The sequence below is a fragment of the Diachasma alloeum genome, unplaced genomic scaffold (assembly GCF_001412515.2).
Source record: "Diachasma alloeum isolate Michigan unplaced genomic scaffold, Dall2.0 Dall_scaffold_00206, whole genome shotgun sequence".
Lineage (NCBI taxonomy): Eukaryota > Metazoa > Arthropoda > Insecta > Hymenoptera > Braconidae > Diachasma > Diachasma alloeum.
The window spans coordinates 1,398,822-1,421,754 of NW_021680371.1; the positions used below are offsets into that span (position 1 = coordinate 1,398,822).

General features: G+C 34.8%; 1 protein-coding gene across 1 annotated transcript in view; it reads left to right on the plus strand.

The window, feature by feature from the left end:
- The window catches only part of LOC107036187 (DNA primase large subunit), a 16,060-nt gene extending 7,725 nt beyond the window's left edge, over nt 1-8,335 (plus strand). The window contains exons 3-7 of the mRNA XM_015253958.1: nt 1,187-1,411; nt 3,234-3,371; nt 3,442-3,820; nt 6,957-7,121; nt 7,206-8,335. Of these exons, the coding sequence (XP_015109444.1) occupies nt 1,187-1,411; nt 3,234-3,371; nt 3,442-3,820; nt 6,957-7,121; nt 7,206-7,444 (1,146 nt within the window). The 3' untranslated portion in view covers nt 7,445-8,335. The remainder of the gene's footprint in view (nt 1-1,186; nt 1,412-3,233; nt 3,372-3,441; nt 3,821-6,956; nt 7,122-7,205) is intronic.
- The last annotated feature ends 14,598 nt before the right edge of the window (nt 8,336-22,933 follow it).

The window sequence follows — 22,933 nt, forward strand, 5'->3', positions numbered from 1 at the left end:
CCCCCCAAAAAAGTGTCACGTGATTAATGGACGCCCCCTAAAGGCGATAGTTGCATGAATAATAACTATTTTCGTTCATTTTCAATACGTGAATCACTGAAAAAATTAATAACCGCCAAAGTACGACAGAAGACAAACTCTAATTGGCGCCCAAATGCTTGTCATTTTATTGTCGATTTTTGGTGAAAATTTCAGATTTAAAAAAAATTAGCTTTTTGAGTAATTAACGATTGAGATAAAAAAAACGTTTTCTTGTATAAACCCACTCAAACTGAAGATAATGCTGTGTATGACGTCTTGTTTTGAAGGGTTTTTCATTTTCTTTGAGTGTGCTAATGGGCTATTTGATAGTTTGAAACCCCGCAGAGATATTGGGGCCAATTTGGAAAAAAAAAATTCGTTATATCTGCACCGTTTCGATTTTCCTCGCCAAATTACGGGAAGAAACCGGCTTATTTCATTCCTCGGATTTAATTATTTAAAAATATTCTTTTACAGACACTTATGTAAATATTTCTTACGAGGAATGTACTTATTCGTCATAGATTTAATTCAGTAACGAAGTGGTAAAACGGTTTAAGTCGACTTACCTCTTAGTTGAGTTTTTGAAGAATATCTCCGAATCTAAAGAAGATAATGAAATTTTCGTAATAACCTTTTTTCTAGAGCAAATTGAGTGCTACAAGGAAGGTCTTGACAAAAATTTAGCTATCTCCCTTAGATTCCGACATATTCACTAAAATCTGGCCAATTGTCAAAATCAAGTTAAACCGCTTTACCACTTCGCTACTGAATTAAAAATTGAGTATGATGGAATGAATACAGTCACTCCATTCATCTTCAATTGATTTGAAAAAATCTTTACCCAGTATTTGAAGAATCTTACTGAATTGATGTTAAAATTATGGAATACAGAGTGGAACGTCATACTCAATTCAAAAAGAAAATGATGGAATTATTGTTACAGCAAATCGGACTACAACCTTTCAACGTATTCTGTAAAAAATTGAATATAAATCCATTTAGACGATTATTCCCCTACAAATATTTCTTCAATTTACCGTCATTCAGAAAAAAATACAAATTTCACGTCAAAACGACTGGAATTGATTCAATCAAAATTGAAACCGCCCCTCGATTGTCGTCATCGATTCCTCCCCTCATTATTTTCTCTTCACATTTTCAGCTGACAGAAGATGAGAAAGATAAATTTCGCGATCACCTGTACTCATCCGGGAAGCTATCGAGCATCGATAACAGCGACTTTTACAAAGTGCCATTCTACAAAGTCCCCGATTTGATCAGAAGTAGGCGGGTATTTGTGTACAATGGTATGGCATTTACGCCCCAATCGGAGCTTGCATCACTCTTCATAAGTCATTTCAAGGAGCACCTCAAGCGGGAGTTTGAAGTGAGCAATTCAATTCATAAAAACGTTCACTGGATATCCCACCTCTAATTACACAGACCTACTTCTGCATTTTTTTCGTACAGGGATGAGACTGCCACCACTGGAAATATTTTAGCATGCTGATTTCAAATCCGCCGGACAAATTTTATAAAATGACCTAGGTTCTAAGGAAAAAATGTTGAAGTCCTAAAAATGGCCTAAAATCGTCGTTTTCCAAATTTAAGGCCCAGGTGTACTATCTCTCGAATGTTATCTGGATTTTTTTTTATTTTTCGTAATTCAAAACTGTCAATTGAGTGGTACATCATGTAGAAATTCCCAAAAATTATGATAGAATGATTTTTTAAAAATAGAAAAAATTCTGAACTTTTTCAAAGCGCGTTTTTAATTGAAATGCAGAATGAGTTGAAAAAAATGGAAGTTACAAATATCTGATTCGCAGTGGCAAATTATCTATTAGCTGTAATTTTCCATGGTGGATAATAAAACACTAACTCCTCATGGGAAGTGGCAGCTAGGTATCTCAATTTTCAAAACAGTGGTATGTAGTCATCTGCCATTTTTATGTGATAAAAGTGTGATTAAAAAATTCTCCAAAATATTACAACTTTTTTCAAAGAGTCTTTTCCGTAATAAATGTCTCTGTGCAGTGTGGGAAAAAATTTACGAAATCAGTCTTCCTCCTGCATGATAATAGGTGACAGGCCGCCATTTGTCACCGTAAATCAGATACATTCCTCAACTTCTTATTGTTCAACTTATTCTGAATATAAATGAAAAATTCTCTTTGAAAAAATTAAGAATTTCTTCTACTTTTTTTCTATTATTCATTCATAATTTTTTAAAACTTCTGCATGATGTAGCACTCAATTGACAATTTCAGATGACGAAAGATGAAAAAAAAAACATCGAGATAACGTTCGAAAGATAGTACACCTGGGCCTTAAGTAAAAAATCACTTTTGAAAATAAATTTTTGTTTGCGAATTTGTTTTTCAGAGCCTGATGAAGCTAAAATAATTTAGCGAAACGTCGCACTGTGACAATTTAATCATCGTCGTAATGATTTTTCCAATATCCCCTGACCTTTCTTATATTGATTAATATCATGGAGATGAAATCAATCATTAACTGTAAAAAATAACTTCCGTGTCTATTGAGCTGAAAAAAAAGCAACAAAAAGACCAAAAATTATAGTTGCAGATGGGGTAGGGTAGGTTTAATTAAAAGCAGGAATTTATTCGTAATGACTTCTGCATTTTTTCATTAAAATTGCATTTATTTTGCGAAAGAATGGCATAGCGACAATATTCTGAAGTCACCCGCTATATTTTGTTTTTCTGTGCGTTACAGTATCCGGGTGAAAAAAACTTCATACCCAAGTATTTTTATAGAAAAAATTTCAAGAGAATATTCATATAGAAAAATCTAAATCTATTGACTTTTGACTCCTTTTGACTCCTATCAAACATCTCATAGATGAGAAACAAATAGAATTTTACCGAGAATTCCCTAGAATTTTAATAGAATCCCAATAAAATTTCCAGAAGAATCCAATAGAATTTTCTATCGAATTCGCCAAGTTTTTCTATTGAATTTTTTCATACGTGCACATGCCTTATTTTTTAATTAAATTATAAAAAAAGCCATGTTGGGTCATTTTGAGGACTTTACCATTTTTTCCTCACAAACTAGGTCATTTTATGAAATTTTGCCGGCGGATTTGTAATCAGCGCGCAAAAATCTTCTCATCCCTGTGCCGAAAAAAGCCGGAATTTTGTACAACTGTGTTATTCCAATCTTCATTTCCATAATATTTGCAGGCTGCGACACAGGAATTCTACCGACTCCAGTGCGATTCCAGGATCTTCGAGTTTCTCAGAGAACTTCCCAATTATTTCGCTGAAATTCAACGTGTCGTGTGGTCAACTGAGACAACTCCGATTGAGTCCCTAGATGAGGTAAAAATTGAAGAAAAATGATAATAATTAAGAAATGCCACTGTAACAGGAAATAATTTGAAACTTGCAGTTATCAAGGACTTCGTACCCATTGTGCATGAGGACGCTCCACGAAGCATTAAGAGTTAATCACCACCTGAAGAACCAAGGTCGTGTGCAGTATATCCTATTTTTGAAGGGCATTGGCGTCACGATGGAAGATTGCACGCAATTCTGGCGTGCGGAATTCACGAAGAAGATGGAACCCGAGAAATTCGAGAAGGAGTACGCTTATGGCGTCAGGTTTCTGTATGGAAAGGCTGGGGGCAATCGTAATTACACGCCAATGGGGTGTAATAAAATTATAACTACAGCTGCTGGGCCTGGGGAGTTCCACGGTTGTCCGTACAGGTCTATGGACAGCGACATACTGCAGCAAAAGCTCATTGGATTCAATTTGCCAGCCTCAGGTGACACAATTTATTTACGAAGTCCAGTATAGAAATATCCGTGAGCGTTACCGGGCTTCTTTCTATGGTTTCTATGCTCAATTCCGTCTCCTTCTTCTAGGAATAATACACGTAGTATACTCATTGGAAAGCTTATTAAATAAGCTTCAAAATGACACCTTATTTGTCGATTGCTGTCAATTTTTCATTAACTTATCAGAGTTTTAGATGAAAATTGATTTTTCATGTTTCACTTAAAACATCAACTTTTTGGCATTTTGACAAAAAATATTAGTCGACACGCGGCCTAAAAAAACTTCTCTCGCTCATATGATTGCAACTCTCGCCTTTGGCTCGGGCTGCAACCTCATATTCACCAGAAAAGTTTTTGTTTTTGTGGAAAGCTATTTGAATTGCCTTCTTTAAGGGGATACATCGGTGAAATTTAAGTCTTCACTGGGCCTTGGGATCCATTGAACAGTTTGTGATATCTGACGGAATATGGGAATAACTAGGGAAAATCGCGGACTCGATCGATTTTGCCCCGTATAACCACGAAAATCTTAATTTTTTCCTGTTTTTACCTTCCAAATGCTCCTAGCGCCGTAGTTTTCGAACAATTTTAGCTTTTTTTTCATTGTTCGTTGCCNATGAAATTTTGCCGGCGGATTTGTAATCAGCGCGCAAAAATCTTCTCATCCCTGTGCCGAAAAAAGCCGGAATTTTGTACAACTGTGTTATTCCAATCTTCATTTCCATAATATTTGCAGGCTGCGACACAGGAATTCTACCGACTCCAGTGCGATTCCAGGATCTTCGAGTTTCTCAGAGAACTTCCCAATTATTTCGCTGAAATTCAACGTGTCGTGTGGTCAACTGAGACAACTCCGATTGAGTCCCTAGATGAGGTAAAAATTGAAGAAAAATGATAATAATTAAGAAATGCCACTGTAACAGGAAATAATTTGAAACTTGCAGTTATCAAGGACTTCGTACCCATTGTGCATGAGGACGCTCCACGAAGCATTAAGAGTTAATCACCACCTGAAGAACCAAGGTCGTGTGCAGTATATCCTATTTTTGAAGGGCATTGGCGTCACGATGGAAGATTGCACGCAATTCTGGCGTGCGGAATTCACGAAGAAGATGGAACCCGAGAAATTCGAGAAGGAGTACGCTTATGGCGTCAGGTTTCTGTATGGAAAGGCTGGGGGCAATCGTAATTACACGCCAATGGGGTGTAATAAAATTATAACTACAGCTGCTGGGCCTGGGGAGTTCCACGGTTGTCCGTACAGGTCTATGGACAGCGACATACTGCAGCAAAAGCTCATTGGATTCAATTTGCCAGCCTCAGGTGACACAATTTATTTACGAAGTCCAGTATAGAAATATCCGTGAGCGTTACCGGGCTTCTTTCTATGGTTTCTATGCTCAATTCCGTCTCCTTCTTCTAGGAATAATACACGTAGTATACTCATTGGAAAGCTTATTAAATAAGCTTCAAAATGACACCTTATTTGTCGATTGCTGTCAATTTTTCATTAACTTATCAGAGTTTTAGATGAAAATTGATTTTTCATGTTTCACTTAAAACATCAACTTTTTGGCATTTTGACAAAAAATATTAGTCGACACGCGGCCTAAAAAAACTTCTCTCGCTCATATGATTGCAACTCTCGCCTTTGGCTCGGGCTGCAACCTCATATTCACCAGAAAAGTTTTTGTTTTTGTGGAAAGCTATTTGAATTGCCTTCTTTAAGGGGATACATCGGTGAAATTTAAGTCTTCACTGGGCCTTGGGATCCATTGAACAGTTTGTGATATCTGACGGAATATGGGAATAACTAGGGAAAATCGCGGACTCGATCGATTTTGCCCCGTATAACCACGAAAATCTTAATTTTTTCCTGTTTTTACCTTCCAAATGCTCCTAGCGCCGTAGTTTTCGAACAATTTTAGCTTTTTTTTCATTGTTCGTTGCCCTCCAAAGAATAAAGTTAAGCATCCATTTTACTTTATTCGCAATAGATCATGAATAAATGATTTTTGAATTTCATAAATTTTTCGCGTCTGGAATAGAGTAAAATTTATCAATAAATGAATTTTGGATTTCATAAATTTTTCATTCTGCAAAATGGTGTAGGATAAATCTCGAGAATGAAGACTCGCATATGAGCCAATGGTTGCACAGGACATAGTATTTGCAGAAAAAATTGATGATTGGGAAATATAAAACAAATTTACTAACAAATTCTCCCTCGAATTTCCGGAATCGGGTAGAATACTTGTATAATTGAATTTTCTTGATAATGAGTGGGTTCAGGGAATAACAGGAAGGAAGAGTTCTCGTTTTCAATTTTCTGGACTACTAAATAAATCTCCTCACCTTTTTACTATTCTAATAGTTATCTATTCTCAAGATGAATGAACCATTATGCAGACATGAATTATTCTGTGGACTCAAGACTGAGTGATTTCATGGGAAAATATCAAAAGCCAATTTTGACGTAAAGTTTTCTTAAAATTATTCGGTTCTAGAACGAATCGACTATTTTTCTTTAATATTTTCAAATAAGTGAAATAATCGTTTTCTAAAATTTAGGAAAAATGCCTTAAATTGTTAACAAATTGAGATGGTCTATTCGTTATGAAAGATAAATTAAACGATGAACTTTTTTTTTATAATGTATATTAAAAAATCTACTCATTCTAAGCTAAGAGACGTTCATGTCAACGTGAATCGTTACTAGTACTCCTAATTAATCGATCGTCCATAAAGATAGTTGAGAGTGAGGAAAAGAACCGATACAGAACAATATTAAAAGACGCGTTTTGTTGGAAATTTTCTCAGCCGCAAAAATATGCGAATATGTCTTGAAATTTTCTCCTAAAATTGCAGCCGTTCAAGCTAAATGAAACTTTAAAATAGAGCTTTCCCAACATCCCTCGTTCTCTACATAAAACTAATTAGCCCTGTGGACTCAATTTTTTCATTCTTTCAAACTTACGTGGAATAGTTGACTCAGTGCATCATACATGGTAATGCAATATATCACATCACTATTCTCATTCTCCTTTCAAATGTGACCCATGAAATAACGGCATAGTCACTCTTTCCATAACCGATACTGTAATGCTTCTTTAATTATCTTAGGCGTGTCTGAAATAGTCGAGTTGGCTAAGGGAGGCCACTACAATCTCGCCTGCGCCAAGTACTTCGAGGTAACTCATAAATGTCCCCCAGAACGTCCCCTCTTGCATCCAAATGCCTACTTCGCTGAGAGTCGAGAAGTGATTGCCAAAGTCACCGGTAATGCAGGTAAGAATTCATCTTCATTGCACTCAAAAGCGCCGACGTCATCACTGAATGTTAATACCAATCGTGCAATTTTTCATCTGCCAGACACACCAGCGGATGACAAATCAAATCGACTATCAAAAATGAAGGGTGAATCTCTCTCACAAGCGAGATCGCCGGCTAGAACACCTGCGAGATCGTCGATTCGTACGCCGGTTCGTACGTCCGTTAAATCATCATCATCAATTAAGAAGAAGAATATTAAAGATGAAACTGGTGACATTGCAGAGATGCTTCAGGAGGATGATGAGTCGTTTATGGAGCTCAATGATGTGGATTTTTGAAATTCAGTTGCGAAGTGGTGGAGCGTAATGAGTTGATTTTTTGCTCTAACAATTATGCATTCAGTTTGGAAACGAATGACTGATCTTTCGTATAAGCAGAAAAAAATTTGATTGAAAAGGTTTCTCAACATTTTCACGTAAACTATTCGCTGTAAACTCTTCTCGTAATCTGTTCAATATAAACTGGAGATTTAATGAGGTGTGAAAGATTGACTTTCTTTGTTTTGTTCTGCTACGTTTGATCATTTGAGGATTGAATCATTTCCTTATAATTTTCGCCAATATAAAAAATACCAACTCTGCTCCTGCGAAGCACCATTACCTCTGAATAGACTAACCCAGTCTTTTCTTATAATTTTCCAATATAAAAAAATACTATTTTCCAATATAAAAAAATACTAATTCTTGAATCGTCCTGTGTCCATAGTTATTAATTTTTGGAAATCCACAAACTTTAGTCACTTCATTACTATATTGTGTACTACCTGAAGCTTTTCGGTTTACAAAAATTAATAGCTATAGTAACGGCACTCTTTGCATGTGTTGAATTTTTCCAATTTTTTTTTAAATTTTTCCAAAAAGTAATAACTATGCACAGGAAGACTATTCTAAAATTCAACACATAAAAGGGGTATTATTACCTCGGAAAAGACTAATCCAGATGAGATATTGTATTGAGGCCTTTATAAAAGTTCTAATGCAGGTTCGCAAAATGTCAACTAATGTGTTATATATTTTTAATTAAAATTATTGCAGAAATTCGTATTATTGCAAAATGTTCGTATGGACACATCAAAATTGGTTCAGTAGTCAAGTGGTGAGATCACACGTATGAAAAAATCGTATGGAATTTCTATAGGATTTTCGTATATGATATTCGGATATTTCTATACGGATATTTTTTATACAAATTATTTCTATACGATTTCTATAGGTTTGATCCTATACGACCCACTGCCACATCTATAGAAACATTTCGTATGGAGTTGCGACATTTTTCTGCGGTTTTCTCTGGTGCGTTTAGACATCTTTCGTATGAAAAAAAAATTTCCGTAAACATTTATGTATAGAAATAATTCGTATAGCAAATATTTCTATAGAAATATCTAAATGTCATATACGGAAATCCTATAGAATTTATATAAGAAATCCGTATAGAAAATTTTTATACGATTTTTTCATACTTGCAACACCTTTATTTTTACATTTCTGTTCACTGTGGCTTTATTCTGAAAACGAGGGGTTTCATGAAAGAATTTCAAGACTTCTTTTGTAGATTAGGAAAGATCCAGACAAAGAAGTCTCTTGATATTTTCTCATAGAGCCGTGAGTAATTTGAATAAGCATGTGCAATGAAGAGTGAAAAATCGACTTCTTCTGTTACGTTTCACCATTCAACGGCTGAATTACCTCTTTATTCTTAGGTATTATACTCTAATAGAGAAATATTATCGTTGCGGTTAATCATTCGGGTCTGTAAAAGGCAGATGGGTGATGGGTCTAGATCTAAGATTCAAGGCGATTGACAACAGTATAATAATACGGGGGCCTTCATATGAGTTCTAATGTAATTTTTAAAATGTCAACCTATTTTGTATACATTGTTAATAAAAATCATTTGAAAAGCAATTGTTTGTTTATGGATCTCAGAATTAATCCAGTAGTAAAGTGTTGAAACATAGGCTATATGAGGGATATGATAATTGACATTACGTATGAAAAAATTCAATAGAAAAACTTGGCGAATTCGCTAGAAAATTCTATTCTATTGGGATTCTATAAAAATTCTAGGCAGTTCTCGTTACAATTCTATTTGTTTCTTGCGCTGATTCTATGAGATATCTGATGGGAAAAAGTCAATAGATTTCGATTTTTCTATTTGAGTGTATTCTCTTGGAATTTTTTCTCTAAGAATAATTGGGCATGAATTTTCTAAGTTTTTTTCACTCGCATGCTGTATTGCAAAACAAAATAAAATATAGCGGAAAAAACTCAGAAAATCGTGGCCAATAATTTTAATAGAAAAAATTCAAACAGAAAAATCGAAATCTATTGACTTTTTCCTCTCAAATATCCAATAGAATCTCCATACAATTTCTACAGAATTTCAATCGAATTTTCTAGCGCATTCGCCAAGGTTTTCTATTAAATATTTTATACGTGATAACATGTTACTGACCTATTATCTGACGCGTCAGAAAGCGTCATGATAGGAACGGGAATTTGACAACACGCATGAAAAAATTTAATAGAAAAACCTATCGAATTCGTTAGAAAATTCTATTGAATTCCTATTAAACTTTCTATTAGTTTTTGGCTGATTCTATTGACATGTTCAATAGAAAAAGTCAACAGAATTCGATTTTTCTATAACTTATCCTTTTCAGATATTTTCTATAGAATTTGCTCGACTCAAATTTTCAACGTTTTTTTCACTCCATTTTTCTTTTCTTCTCATCAAGAAAATCAAACGAGAAAATTTGAGCCGAAGAAATTCTATAGAAAATATCTCAATAGAATAAGTTATATAGAAAAATTGAATTCTATTGACTTTTTCTACTGAATTGTTTCTATTGAACATTTCAATAGAGTCGGGTAAAAACTAATAGAACAGTTCAATAGAAATTCAATAGAATTTTCTAACGAATTCGAATAGATTTTTCTATTAAATTTTTTCGTCCGTGAAATACTTATCAAATGACAAAATTATAACTAATTCATCGTCTGACCATCACAATACATCTACCTACTATCGGAATGAACTATAGATTTCTGGGCCTCAACTGCAGAAGTTGTTTTGGCGATGAATAACAGCCGAAAACATTCAAGTTCATGTTTTTTATTCATGTTTTTTACTTTGGGGGAAAAATCAATGAAAACTCTCAATTTTAGTTCAATTATTAAGAGAGTTGCGTCAAATAGTCGTTTTTAGGCTGTTGCATTTTGCCCCACTCTCCTCTATTAGCCTAATGAGCATTTTGAAACAAAAATCACGCTCTTTTTCATCTCCGTAGATGAAACTATTTTTTTTATTTATGACCGTCACAAATTAGAAATTAGTTATGACCGTCATTATGCATTTATATAGATGCTTCGACAACAATTTGCTTGCAAATTATTTGTGACCATAATTTTTAGTTAGAACATTTGTGCGTCAAATGACCGTCTACGCATGAAAAAATTCAATAGAAAACCTAGCGAATTCGTTAGAAAATTCTATTGGAATTCTACTGAAAAATTCTATTTATTTTTTGCGCTGATTCAATTGGATGTTCAATAAGAAAAAGTCAATAGATTTCGAATTTCTGTTTGAATTTTTCTCTTAAATTTTTTCTATTAGAATTATGACGCACAAAATTTCCAAGTTTTTTCCACTGAATTTTGTTTTGTTTTACATTGTAGAATCCGAGTGGAAAAAACTTAAAAACATTGATGTCCAAGCATTCTTATAGAAAAAATCTCAAGAGGAGAATTTAAACAGAAATTCAAAATCTATTAACTTTTTTTTATCGAATATCCAATAGAATTAGCGCAAAAAACAAATAGAATTTTTCAATAGAATTCCAATAGAAATCCTATAGAGACCCCATAGAATTCCTATGGAATTCGCGCTTGTGCGTCACATGACCGTCATTTTTTGGTCATATGTCGCGGTCTAAAAAATTACGGTCATTTTGCATCTCTAGGCGTGACATCCTCAACTTTCAAGGATTTCGTAACTGGAAACAGTAGTCATGCACGAAAAAATTTAATAGAAAAACCTATCGAATTCTTTAGAAAATTCTATTGAATTTCTATTCAACTTTCTATTAGTTTTTGACTGATTCTATTGACATGTTCAATAGAAAACATTCAATAGAAAAAGTCAACAGAATTCAATTTTTCTATATAACTTATTCTTTTCATATATTTTCTATAGAATTTACTCGACTCAAATTTTCTAATTTTTTTCATTCTATTTTTCTTTTCTTCTTATCAAGAAAATCAAACGAAAAAACTTAGAAAATTTGAGCCGAGGAAATTCTATAGAAAATATCTCAATAAAATAAGTTATATAGAAAAATTGAATTCTATTCACTTTTTCTACTGAATATTTTCTATCGAACATTTCAATCGAATCGGCCAAAAACTAATAGAACAGTTCAATAGAAATTCAATACAATTTTCTAACGAATTCGATAGGTTTTTCTATTAAATTTTTTCGTCCGTGGTAAACAGTAAAAATAGAGCGGAAAAAAGCTGAAAATTTCATGTCCGTGAATTTCAAGTGAATAAGTAATAAATTAATCAGAATTTATCGACTTCCTTTCATCAAATATCCGTCGAAAAATTATGTAGAAAGATAAAAACCAATAGACATTTGATAGAATTTCCCCAAGATTTTTCTATTTAATGTATCGATAGATCAATACATCAAGACGTCTGTCGATTCGAATTCACCCATCGAAAAATTTCATGTGACATTCAATGAAAAGTGTTCCACAATAATTTGATTAATTTGTCGTTTGACATTTCCTCGTGAGACCATTCAATTTTTAAATAATAGCCTATTTCACAAGATGTGAGCAATTGGCTTGTCTTGTTCGATTCTAGGTGACTGGTTACCACTTGACGACTGAATTACCTCCTTATTATTTTCCAATATAGAACTATTATCATCGCGATAGATCATCCAGGTGCTTAAAAGGCTAATGCCGACGGGTGATGCGTCTAGATCTAAGATTTAAGCGATCCGCATCAATATGAATCGTAAGGGTATCTTCACATGAGCTCTGGAGGCTCCAGCTATAATCTAATTCTCTACGCTCTATAAATGAAACTATTAAAGAGGCAAAATTTCGACCCTGGCTCTCATAGAGATGAAATTACCCGTATTAGACGGATTAAATTCCGCTGATTCTGAATCCGTTAATAGAATTCCTCTAGACCTTCTAGTTTTACAGAAAAAAAACTGTTAAAGTTCCCAAAATCACTCAAAATTCAATAAAAAATTATGGATGAAAATGTTTAGATCCATTTTTTTCCGTTTGAAAAATCAAGAAGTCACAGTCATTTGAAGAAACGTCGACATTATGACTTTAAAATGCTCCGTATATGGGCGTGTAGTGTGATGTCATGATGCAGACGTGTTTTATTGCCCAGAGCTCATGAATTTTCGTTATTATTTATTTATTATTTTACGGAATTCGTCGCAAGAAGCATGCGACAGACGATTGCCCGAGGGCCTTCAGTCTGGTACTTACATTTTATTGTTTACAAGTTGTTTCAGTAGAATGTTAATTTTTTGTTATCTATTTTGTTTTTTATGTTTTTGACAATTTTTTGAGTGATCGTTGAAAAGGCGATTTTCGGAAAAATATAAATTTTTTCGAATCTGTACGAAAAACTAGATTTTAATAGGTGTCAATGAATAGAGGTTACTGAAGTTTATATTCATGGAAAAATTCATGAAATTCGATTCATCTTTTATAAGAAAATTTCGATACAAAGAATGAAGAAAAAAGACGACATATCCACACGCACGAAAAAATTGAATACAAAAACCTAGTGAATTTGCTAGACAATTCTATTCGATTTTTATTAAACTCTGTATTAGTTTTGGCCGATTATATTGAAATGTTCAATAAAAAATATTCTATAGAAAACGTCAATAGAATTCGATTTTTCTATAATACTTATTCTATGGAGATATTTTCTATAGAAACTCTTCGGCTCAAATTTTCCAAGTTTTTTGTTTAATTTTCGTGAAAAGAAAAGAAAAATCGAATGAACGGAACTTATCCTAACACAAAAAATTGTAAACATAAATTTGAGCCATTACAAATAAGCTTCCATTCGGAAGCAAAAATAATTAGATGTTTTAAACTGTCTAGAATGAGATAATTCTTTTATCGTTTATATCAATAAAAATTAGTGTTTAATGTTTTTCATTCTAGTTTTACATCCGAAAATAAAGAATGATCATAAAAATCCCAATTATTCATTCACCTGACTTACACATTTAGACGATTTCCCGTGCACTGAGAGAAATATCGTCATAATATCACAAAAATAATTTCTTGCGCCAAATATCTCATCTCTTGAGGATAAATTTCTTGGGATAAGAATTCCGGATAATGTGCCAATCAATGTCAGATTTCGGTGAAGTGTTCATGACTTGACCATGAACATTTCATGATAAAGTGAGAATTTCTTGCCACAAGAAATCGGTTTTTTCGTGTCAGCACGGACGAACAAATTTAATAGAAAAACTTGAAAAAGTTGAATTTCTATTGAACTGTTCTATTAGTTTTTGGCCGATTCTATTGAAATGTTCAATAGAAAATATTGAGTAGAAAAAGTCAATAGAATTCAATTTTTCTATATAACTTATTCTATTGAGATATTTTCTATAAAATTTTCTCGGCTCAAATTTTCTAAGTTTTGTCGTTTGATTTTCTTGATGAGAAGAATAGAAAAATAGAATGAAAAAAACTTAGAAAATTTGAGTCGAGCAAATTCTATAGAAAATATATGAAAAGAAGAAGTTATATAGCAAAATCGAATTCTGTTAACTTTTTCTATTGAACATGTCAATAGAATCAGCCAAAAACTAATAGAAAGTTTAATAGAAATTCAATAGAATTTTCTAACGAATTCGATAGGTTTTTCTATTAAATTTTTTCGTGCGTGAGAAGATGGGAAAATGACTAAAAACATTAAAAGCTTCGATTTAGTGAATCATGAATCAGAGATTTTCATATTGAATGAATAGAGAATTTATGCAGAGGAAATCCTCCAGATATTAAAAAAGTATAACCGTCACTTACGCTCAATCTCTTTGAGTTCGAAGGAAAAAAATTTCTTCTTTTCCTTCTGTCAAACTATTCTTGCCTTTTAGGGAACATTATCTCATTTCGAAAAAAGAAATCACCTTTTCATTCAGTAACTTCCTCCTTAGCTCGAAGAGCACCGATTTCTTGTCTGAAACCTGCCCTAAATTGATCAAATATGTGCGATGTTCTTCGCTCGAGAAATGATTTTTATGATGTTATATGTCGATTTTTCTCTTAGTGTAGTAATGGAAATTGTTGAATACTTCTCGGTGTGTTATACTCCTTATAATCCACTGGGACTGTCACACGGATAAATTGGATCAAGCGCATTTCGTCTCGGAGCACGTACACGTACGCTAAATGCTCTCTATACTTCCCCCTCACCTCGGGCATTACCTGTAAAAGGTCAACGAAACACAGGACGATCTCCTTCCAAGTATTCTTATGCAACGACTCGCCTTCCTCTTTCGTTTTTTTAAATCCAAGACACATACTCATTTCGTAGGGTTTGAGAACGGCGGTCACGTTCTCTTCATGGAATTCAGATGGGAACACTCACGCTGCATGTCATTTTTCGAAAACTCAGGGCAATGTCGATCGGCATACAATCTCATTGAATTACTCAACACAAATCTCAGCAAATATGCACATCATTAAGAACTGTAAGACTCCATCAATCGCGCGATGAAAAATCGTTGGATATTAGCGGAAAGTGGACGAGATGGACCTTTCCACTCATTCTTTTTTATCTCTAAATTAACCCTAGTTGGTCACCATAGGAGGGAAACGCCGCAGAAGGTCGATTTTTTTTTCTTACCATTGACTGGCTGAGCGGAAAAATCCTAAAAAATTGGAATGCGTCAATTCAAGTGTCTAGAAAATTATAATATTTTTTAAAATTATTTATATCCACAATTCCTGAAGAAAAAAAATTATTTCTAACAGACGGGCAATTTTTTCCCATGTTAAATGAAATTGCCTGTTGTGCGACGTTGCCGAACTCTTGCTAAACGCGCCCGGGCAGTATAGAGTGAATTCGGCAACGCTCGGGCCTAAATAACACGGCGGCGATTCCCTGCGGAGGTGACCAAGCGCAAGTTCTCATATGGTGACCAACTAGGGTTAAGAATTCACTAGCGAAGTGGTCAAACGGTTAAGTCGAGTTTGGCTATTGGCCAGGTGTCAATGAATATCTCGAAATCCAAGGGAGATAGCGAAATTTTTCTCATAAGCTTTTTAGTAGCACTCAACTCGCTCTACAGAAAAGGTTATTATGAAAATTTCGCTATCTCCCTTAAATTCGGAAATATTTATCGGGAACTCAACTAAAGACTAAATTGACTTCAACCGGTTGATCACTTCGCTACTGAATTCATCGAATTACTAATGTATTCCTAATAAATATTCTACTCAGTTTTGAGGCTTTCGCGGTCATGATTATTAACCTGGGCAGCGGAACGTGAAAATTTGAGAATCAGAATTACGAGGGTCACGAGGGTCAATCAGAAATGAAGAAGTAATGATCACGTTCATGCTTATATATAGTAGAATACTTTGCGACCCTTATTCAGACCCTTGTGGCTCTTATTCTTACCCTCATGACTCTTGTTTTGATCTTCTTTTATTCGCAATCAGGGGAAAAAAATGCAAACGATAAATTGTTCCCTTTGCAACGTAATTTTTTGGAAACAAACAGTAAAATTTGTGAATTTAGGGTGAAAGAGTACGAAAAACGAAGACAAATTTTACAGTTTTCTACTCATTTTCTCTCTCCGTTGTATGAAATCGAAATTACAGTAAAATTTATGTCTTTTTCGTACCAATGAAAAACCGATACCGGATTTTATTCTCCGGAGTCTAACAAATCAAAAAGAAAGTCTAAATTAGGTGAAATTGCGATCGAAACAGCCTGAAGTTTTACCTTGACATATCGGACAAAACGAATGGGGTCTAATATTTTTTCCAATATTTCTTATTATCTCCCATCATAAATCAAAAGTCTTCGATGGCTCCATTCACCGACCAGAGACTTTTCAATCTCACCAGAATGCCCCCTTCAAAATGACTACTCTTTGTTTCGCATAAATAAATAAATAATTAATAAAGTTGTATAACAGGCCGAGAATTAATTCGTATACACCAATGGAAGGCCGTGAGAGAAAGAAATCGTAATGAACTTCAGCCAGTCATGTTTTTTAATTGATACCAACTATTATTACTTTTCATGGACACGGGTGGCACACTATGGCTGCGAGAGTTGACTTTTCAATGACGTGAAAAGTTTTCCGCAGTCAACATCGATCAAAAATAACGTCCTCCCTTCAGGGCGGGACTCATAACGTTCATGATATTGCAACGGGCTACACTGAGAAAAAAAATTATTTTTGCCAAATATCCATTTGCTTCAGAGAAGTATTTATTTTGTCAATTCCATATTTCTCCTGTCGAGTCATTCCCAAACAATCCTCATGTTAGGCTTCATTATGATAATTATATTGCTCTAAAAAATGATCATGTTAGCGATGATCTTGAGTGAAATCCCTCATTAATTATCGACATTAAAAAATTAATCAAAATTCTTCCCTCTAGAAAATCAGAAATTTAGGAAAAATGAATAATCATTGAAGGAGTTCATCCAAGGTCATGTACAGCACAGTCTTCCTCTAGAGCAGCATGATTGTCATCATTAAAACCTAATCAGGCTCGTCTGGGAATGACTCGGATAGAGAAATTCGACTTAAAAAAAATTAATACTTCACTCAAGTAAATGGATATTTGTCAAAAATATATTTTTTTCTTAGTGTAGACCTTTTCATCCTGAGAATCACTAGATTTTCGGACACTTTTTTCCCATGTTCATTCCCCCAGGAGCTTCGGACACTTACCGAATTTACATAGCGGAGGGTAGGGCAAAACGGACCCCTAGGGCAAAACGGACCACTGACAGAAAATTGATAATTTTTGCTTTTGCTTCCGAACGGAGCAAACTCGAAGTCATTTGTGGTTTGAGGTGATTAGCAAATCTGATAAAATTGCGGTTCAACGACACAGGTTGTCTATAAAATCCCTGTGACGGTTACGATTCAAGAAACTCACTTTTAATTCAACACATTTAGTGTTCTGGATTTGAGGAAAAGAAAAAAAAACAAAAATTATCAATTTTCTGTCTATGGTCCGTTTTGCCCTTCCGGTCCGTTTTGCCCTAGCCGCCCCTATAAATCATTTTTGAGGGCTCAAATGTAGGGGAGACCGGGACAAAGCGGGGTAGCTAAGCCAAAGAGGCGGGTGTCAGAGCTTCTATCATACCTATATTGCTTTTTAGCAATCACTATTCACATTCTAAAATTATCAACTCGCGTCTCCAACGTATTACAATTGGGGGCACAGTGGGTAGTATCTAAAAACATTAAAATAGTTATAAATGTTGTGTCGTCGTTTTTCACAATTTAACACAATCGTTCCTAGGCAACGAAGCTATCGGAAAATATCCGATAATTTTGAAGCACTAGTGGTATTACTACTGAGAATTTTTTAATACTTCTCGGAAGATTTTTCAGTTCGATGAACGGAATAAATATTTCGCCTAGATTTCCAGAAAGAAAAGGCCTATTGCATGTTTTAATACCAAAATTGGTTATCCTGACAAAAAAAAGGGAATTCCCGATTTGACGAATACAATGCTTCCAGTCGAAAACAAAAATCAAAAACTTAAATTTAAACGATCGCAAAGCTTCCATTCGGTAAAAAAAAGATTTAAATCGGATAAAAATTGTCGGTTTCACAGACATTCGTTTTCAAAAACAAAAATTACACTTACCTTGAAGAACGGGACAAAAGCGATTGGGTTCGACATTTGTTACATTTTTTTTAATGCCCCATCAGCTAAGTCGCTCGAAGGGTCCCTTCACCGGCCAGCGTCTTCAATTTCCCCAGGGGCCCCACTAAAAATGAACCCATCACTTTGCACGCAACTGACTTCCCGAAAAGACCAAATCAAATTAAAATCCTTGTTATAATCGATCTGATCTATCACTCGAGTATTAATTCACGTATTGCATATACTCTGACCTCATTCACAATGTTTACTGCTCCTCACATTGTTCGAATTAATTCTGCTCCACCATGTTTCATATCGAACGACATTGTCCATAAATTCTTTACAAGAGTTACAAAATCCTATTACTCATCAGGTTATTGAAGGGAATAACTTTTATTTATTATTAGAATCGTCGGCAGTTGGAGCACTCGTATTTCGAAATCGTACCGAGACATGCGAGGTCAGAGATGCGTCAAAGAGTGAAATCAATGAAATCGCATTTTTGTTAAGTTCAACCTTTTTAAGAAGCTGTGGGAATCGCACGTCAATTTGTTTTCCGTTCAATTTTTACGTCCTTTGAATACAATTGCAATCGTACAGCCTCGGATGAATATGTTTCTCTATTTGTTTTGTTTTGCTCTGAACTTCGTGATTCCTCGCTGCATCCAGCCATCAATTCAAACCGCAAAGAAGATCTGGACTTTTACGATCTTACAGGGCGCATCGCGATGCGGATCACATAAACGTCATATTTTATTTCTTACATATATATTTCTAGTTTACAAACGCAGATAGCACAGTGGAAAATGTAAAGGGATATGAAAAAAACAGATGTAAAACACTTTCGTAAGTCATCCAATGGGTAGATACGAAAGATGAATTATGCAATCGGAAAGATGATCACATTAGACCGAGTCATATCACAACTTATCGCATAATTTCATTTTTTTTCTTCATCTCTTATGCACGAACGAGAGAGCTTGCACCATCGACGCTCACTCGATCATCATCGAATTCCGTCCGTCTGTAGGTGGAAAAAATGTGCAATTTGCAGTTTTCTTCTTCCTCATTGCAAGCGCGATAAATCTTCTGTCGAGTTCATAGTGGTTTTTCTTTTTAAGAGAGTTTAATTTGAGAAGTGGGAGAGAAAAACGTGGGCGACACGTCAAAAATTCCGGAACGGGTGCCGTGATAACGGGCAGGCTAAAATATTTACGACGGTGAATCCCCGCGGAGGTGACCAGACTAGGGTTAAATTGACAAGTGGCGGCGCTGAGACTTACAAGATGGCTGACATAAAATTTTCCAATTTCAAATTTTCCATCCCACTTCCAGGTCCAAGAGAGAATGGTGTAAAAACCCATTTATTATTGAAAAGTGTTGGATTTTTCGTTGAAAAATACTTAACAAAAATTAATCTTTAGTTGGTTTGAATACGTCTTTGTACGTTTTATATTTCTTTCATCTCTTGTGTATCCACTTCACATCGAAGAACATTTTTATGGATGAAAATTCCGAGAAGTTTGAGGCATGATGTTTATGCTCTGTTTTTCTAGTCTAAACAAAATGCATGAGTGGGACCTTTTGAATGTGAGTCATCAGGCCCAGGGTGTTGGATCCCTTTTGTCAATATAGTTGGTTCCTCTGAGGAAACGGTACTGAGCGGATGTGTCTTCCGAGTGTATAAAATAAAAGAAAATTTTGCTCACTTATTTACCAGTATAGCTATTTAAAATTACTCCATTTCCAATAAAAAGCATAATTAATTGAATGAGAGACATGCCCCAGTTGTGTATATCGATACAAAGCTTCTCCTAATACCACAATTGTTGATGTCATTCAACACATCAGCGCCGTCGGGCGCTCAGTTAATATCGCGAATGGAGATATGAACATATTATTTGGTACTTTTCTACACCCCCTGCTCGCTCCACTCCCCAAACCTCATATGACCCACATATGACCCCTATCATCCTTATTCTGACCTTTAATCTTACCCTTATGACCCTTATTCCAAACCTCATGTCCATTGCGTTGACCCTTACGACCCTTATTTTGACCCGTGTGACCCTTAATTGTGGAGTCTTAATTTCGAGACTAAATTGTTATCCCCAAAAGCCGATTTGGATTTTTATAATATAGAAAGATATAATCAATAAGGAATAACAGCAACATATGAACATATTACAGAGGTAGAGATGATAATTAATTCGCAATGGCATCATGAGGGTCACAGATAAGGGTCAGAATCAGGTGCATCTCCTGAATTTTTAATCCTCCTTATTTTTTAATTACATAGAAAGAAATCAATTATTCAAAGGTGTTCTTATGCTAGTTATTGTTCTCATTTGAACTCACCCTGGGTTTCTCGTACAGACTTTATCGGCGTGTTTCGTCTCACCTCTGGCATAACACGAACAAAACGGAGATGAACGCCCGGATAACAGTAAAAGGGCTGGGTTCTCTTAACCACTCGACTGCAGACAGAATTCACTTCATTTCACGTTATTTTATGAGCTCCATTTATCGTTCAGTTGTACCTATTCGGTAATGTTTGTTTGGGCTAGCTCTTTTAGAAAGCGTTTAGTTCTATTGTAACCGTAGCGTCAGTGTTGCATACTATCATCAGAGATTCCTCCTCTTCTCCCTCTTATCCTTCGCGTCATTCGAATCACGATCGACACTCTCAATATCTTTTTTCTGTTCCTTTGTTCTTTTTGTCTTCTCGCCGCATGCGGCAGCCGCACCCGGCATATCCTCCACCTTCATAATCATCGTCCTCGTCGCCGAAAAGCCTCGGCTGACCTCGTTTCCTACTCGCAATAGATACTCGGCATTCTCGTTAGGGCAATCCCAAGTTGCTCAATTTTTTTCGACTCGAAGATGAGGTGAGCCCATCACGTTCTTCGCATTCTGACATTAATGATATTTTTTAAACATTTTAACGAACTCAGATCGACGTTCTGGTCACGCCTAATGACTTCCTTGATGGAAATATACTGAACTTCAGGTGAGATTCGTTCTCGTGATTCGTGGGGATTCACATTGGGAGATTTATGCTGTCGAGACATTCACAATTTTTGTAACATTAGGCTTTGCACGTTTAAAAAAATCGTATAAAAATTTTCTATACGGATTGCGTATAGAATTTCTGTAGGATTTTCGTAACGAAAATCCTATAGAAATTCTATACACAAAAAATTCTGTTTGTTTCTTTTTTTTTATTCAACATCAAAACCTATCGATTTATACAGCTATATACATAAAAAAAAGACAGTATACAAAAATATACAAGAAGAAAGAAAGTTCGTTACGTGATTGAATTACATTGGTAATTTTTCAGTACATATAGGCAATCTTAGATATTTATTTTTGATACAATCAAAAATTATGTTATGATCTCAATGCATTTTTTGTTTAAATTTTTTAGAACAGTTTTGGTTTGATATGGGGGTGCAAAACCATTTGACAATACGGTCGGGTATAGGATTTGCCTATGTTGCTCGGGACAGTGTTTCATTGACAGTGAAAAACAATAGAATGGGAAAATAGGGTATTTCACGTATTATTTAAATGGAAAACTTTCCACCCATTTAGGCACCGCTTCCAATTAAGATAGAGCATTGAATTTGCGCTTAAACTTTATATGTATTTACCGAAAATTATCGTAGGGGGTACATCAATTAATATCTGAGGTGGGATGTTCTTACAGACGCCCTATTCGATACTATCCCGTGAGGGACTTTTCTGGCGAATATAAGGTTACAGGATGAGCTGAAGGCGAGTTTTGTAATTACACGGAGAGAAATATTCAATAAAAATTACCAGAAAAAAGACGTAAAAATTACGTTTCGAAAGGTAATCTGGGGGCGAAGTAAAATTCAATAAAAAGTGTCAATCGTCACATAAATTCTACGATCTGTTCCGTAAAAATTACTCATCCGTCCGAGGCCTCACGGCTAGCCATGAGTCACCGTGAGGGAGAGATTTTAACCACACGTTTCGTAATTTTTCCGGAACTTTTCGTAAAAATTCTTAAACATCCAAGAATTTTCATGCTCTCAGGCATAATAAGTCTTGAAGTTTCGGTTAGATTTTACAACTTCCAGAAAAATTACGTGACTTTTTCGTATTTTTTCGGTGACAGACCCGAAAATTTACTGAACGTTTCAGATTTATTCTCTTATATTCCTATAGAAATTCACTGAAAACGATTCTCGCTTGCGGATTACGTGAAATGTTCCATAATTTTTCTTGAATATTTCTCTCCGTGTATATGAGTTAGAAGAGTTGTTCACGGCAGTTTATCGAACAATACTTTTTGTTATCGGGCCTAGTGACGAAAATGTCCAAAAACAATTCTATTTTCCGCAACTGAAAACCAAACAACAACAACGACAACAATAATAATATAATAATAATAATAATAACAATAATAATAATAATAATAATAATAATAATAAGCTTTTAAATACCTCTTGGTACTTAAAAATCAATCGAGTATTTCGTTCCACCTTTCTGCATAAAACTAACAATGTCAAGTGCCGCAGGTTCCGCGCGGCAGAAGCCTGAGCGTTTTGGATTCAGCGAAATTCCCGAGAAATATTGGATGATATGGAAGCTCTTATAAGGATATTACTACTGATAATGCTATTCTGTTTTGAAGATTTTTTTATTGAAAATGGCGCAACTCCATTGCTCAGTTTCTACGTGAAAAATTGCATGAAATTAAAAGTAATAGATTTTTATTTTTATTTCAAACTTCCTTTTCCTAGAATATTTATGTGATTTTTCTATGATTGGTGTTATTGTTAACCAGATGACTCTGTATTTCTTCAATACTACATATGTACACAG